At 33.2% G+C, this 2,307-nt stretch overlaps 2 protein-coding genes across 2 annotated transcripts; both read right to left on the reverse strand.

Annotated features, from left to right (window-relative positions):
• Nucleotides 1–1,110, reverse strand: LOC141719555 (uncharacterized). The gene has a single exon (XM_074521933.1). The coding sequence runs from the start codon at nt 1,108–1,110 to the stop codon at nt 1–3; it is 1,110 nt and encodes a 369-aa protein (XP_074378034.1).
• Nucleotides 1,111–1,338: 228 nt separating this feature from the next.
• Nucleotides 1,339–2,073, reverse strand: LOC141719556 (uncharacterized). Its single transcript, XM_074521934.1, has one exon. The coding sequence runs from the start codon at nt 2,071–2,073 to the stop codon at nt 1,339–1,341; it is 735 nt and encodes a 244-aa protein (XP_074378035.1).
• Between the last annotated feature and the right edge of the window lie 234 nt (nt 2,074–2,307).

Below are 2,307 nucleotides of genomic sequence, written 5' to 3' on the forward strand. Positions count from 1 at the left end.
TTAAATAAAAACCCAATTTTTTTCCTTATAATCTTGAAACTGTTTAAACCGTTCTTTGAGTTGAAAAACACCTTGATCAACAATATACAAGAAATAATACCTTCTGAATTTTTGTTCAGCACTCAAGTTCTGATCATCATCAGCTGCGGTAACCCCAAGATCATCAAAATGAATAAGCCTACGAATTTTTCGCTTTTCAGGAAACACAGGCTCCACATCCAACTCCAAAGCTAACTCTTTTGCCTCTTTCTTACAAGAGTCATAACCAGTTTCTCTAAACTCATTAAAGAAATTTATAAGTTCTTCCAATCTTGACAATGCAATATCAGTATCAATATCTTCAAGTTGTAAGAACTTACTAACTGCATTAATGATATTTAACAAGTTAAACCAGATGCACATAGAAAATAGAAACTCAAAACTCTCAATTTCATTTTCAATTAAACTTCTAGCTTCACACCTTATCATAGAGTCTTGAGTTACATTACTGAGATGAACCAATGCATCTCTTAGTTTAGAAGTCTGAAATCTTACCGCTCTCACGCTTTTGATGTGACTTTCCCATCTTGTTGCACACAGTGGCTTTAATGTTAGGTCGTTAACAAATTTCTTGAGAATTTCCCATCGTTGTGTTGAAGATGAAAACAAAGTATATAATCTTTGTATAACCCCAAAAAAATTAGACCCCTTGCTACAACAGTTTGCCATATCACAAAGCACAAGATTTAGACTGTGACAACCACATGGAGTGTAAAAGGCTCGAGGATTCACATCAAGTAGTCTTTTATGAACCCCTTTATGTTTCCCTTTCATATTTGCCTCGTTATCATATGCTTGTCCTCTAACATCATCAATATCAATTCCAAGATCACCAAGAACCTCTTCAAGCTTGCTAAAGAGCCCAAAACCTGATGTATCATCAACTATCACAAACTGTATAAAAAATTCTTCAACTTTTATTGGAGATACAATAATATCAACGCACCGAATTACTAAAGACATTTGCTCCACACGACTTTTATCTGGCGTACAATCCAAAATGACAGAAAAGTATCTTGCTTCTAGAATTTTTTTTATGATTGAATCCTTGATCTCATTTGCCAATGCCATTATTAAATCATTTTGAATTTTATGGCTCAAGTAATGTGTATGTAAAGTACCTTCCTTGACTAGTCGGACGTGCTCTTCCATTATTGGATCAAATTGTGCAAGCATTTCAATGAATTTACAGAACAATCCATTCTTGCGTTTACCAATTTTCTCTTCATCTCCTCGAAATGCTAAATTATTGCAAGCAAGAGTTCGGACCACAGCAATAATCCTAACCAGGACCTTTTTCTAGCGCTCTATCTCTTTTTTAATCCGATCTTGTTCAATCTTATCAATTATTTCATTTTTCTCCATCCGCACTTCTAACTCAATCCAAGCGCTCATATTTACTAGATGACCATTACTGCTTTCATGAGATCTTAACTTAGCAGCAAGATTGTGCCAATCATCAATTCCATCTTCTGCAAAATTTGACTTGGCCACATCATGTTTAAATAACATACAACAAAAACAGAAGACTTTGTTTGTTGAGAGTGAATAAACAAGCCACTTCCTATCTTGTTTGTCTCCATTAGGTAGAATCTGAGTATAATGCACCGAAGAAAAATGTCTATTTCTTGAATCTTTTGGAAAATGTTCTAAAATTATTCTGATAGGTCCTTTTCTTACTAATGAATCTCGTAGCCACTGATCAATTTTCTTCCACGTACCAGGATCATAATTGATACTAACATATGAAATTTCTTTCTCAGTCTCTTCTACATTATTCTCGACAAGCCCATCTTTTAAATTTTGAGTTTCTGGCTCCTCAGTTTCAGTCTCCTGCTCAAATTCAGTATATGTAGATTCATTCTCAGATTCTTTTCTAATATCTGTATTCTCAATAGGAACCCCAATATCACCACTATTAGTTGTTTTTTTCCCAAAAAACTTGTCAAGAGAGCCCATTTGCAATTTCTCTACTTCCGCCGCTTTCAATTTCTTTTGCCTTTTTTGATGCCCCGATAACTGGTTACGCTTCATTTTCAAATTATCTAGTCATCAAACAAAATAATGCAATTAATTTTAGTCACCAATCCCAAATCAGTAAATCACAAAAGACATATTACTTTTTACAAAAACAAATCTCAATTATTCTCTAATTATTCACATCAAATCCTTAAATTGAAAAATAATAATAAACAAATAGTAAATTACAACATTATTAAAAAAGTAATTAGAATAGAAATCTTTAAACCATACCTGTGTTATAATTGC

Source organism: Apium graveolens, chromosome 4, assembly GCF_009905375.1.
Source record: "Apium graveolens cultivar Ventura chromosome 4, ASM990537v1, whole genome shotgun sequence".
In the NCBI taxonomy this organism is placed as follows: Eukaryota; Viridiplantae; Streptophyta; class Magnoliopsida; order Apiales; family Apiaceae; genus Apium; species Apium graveolens.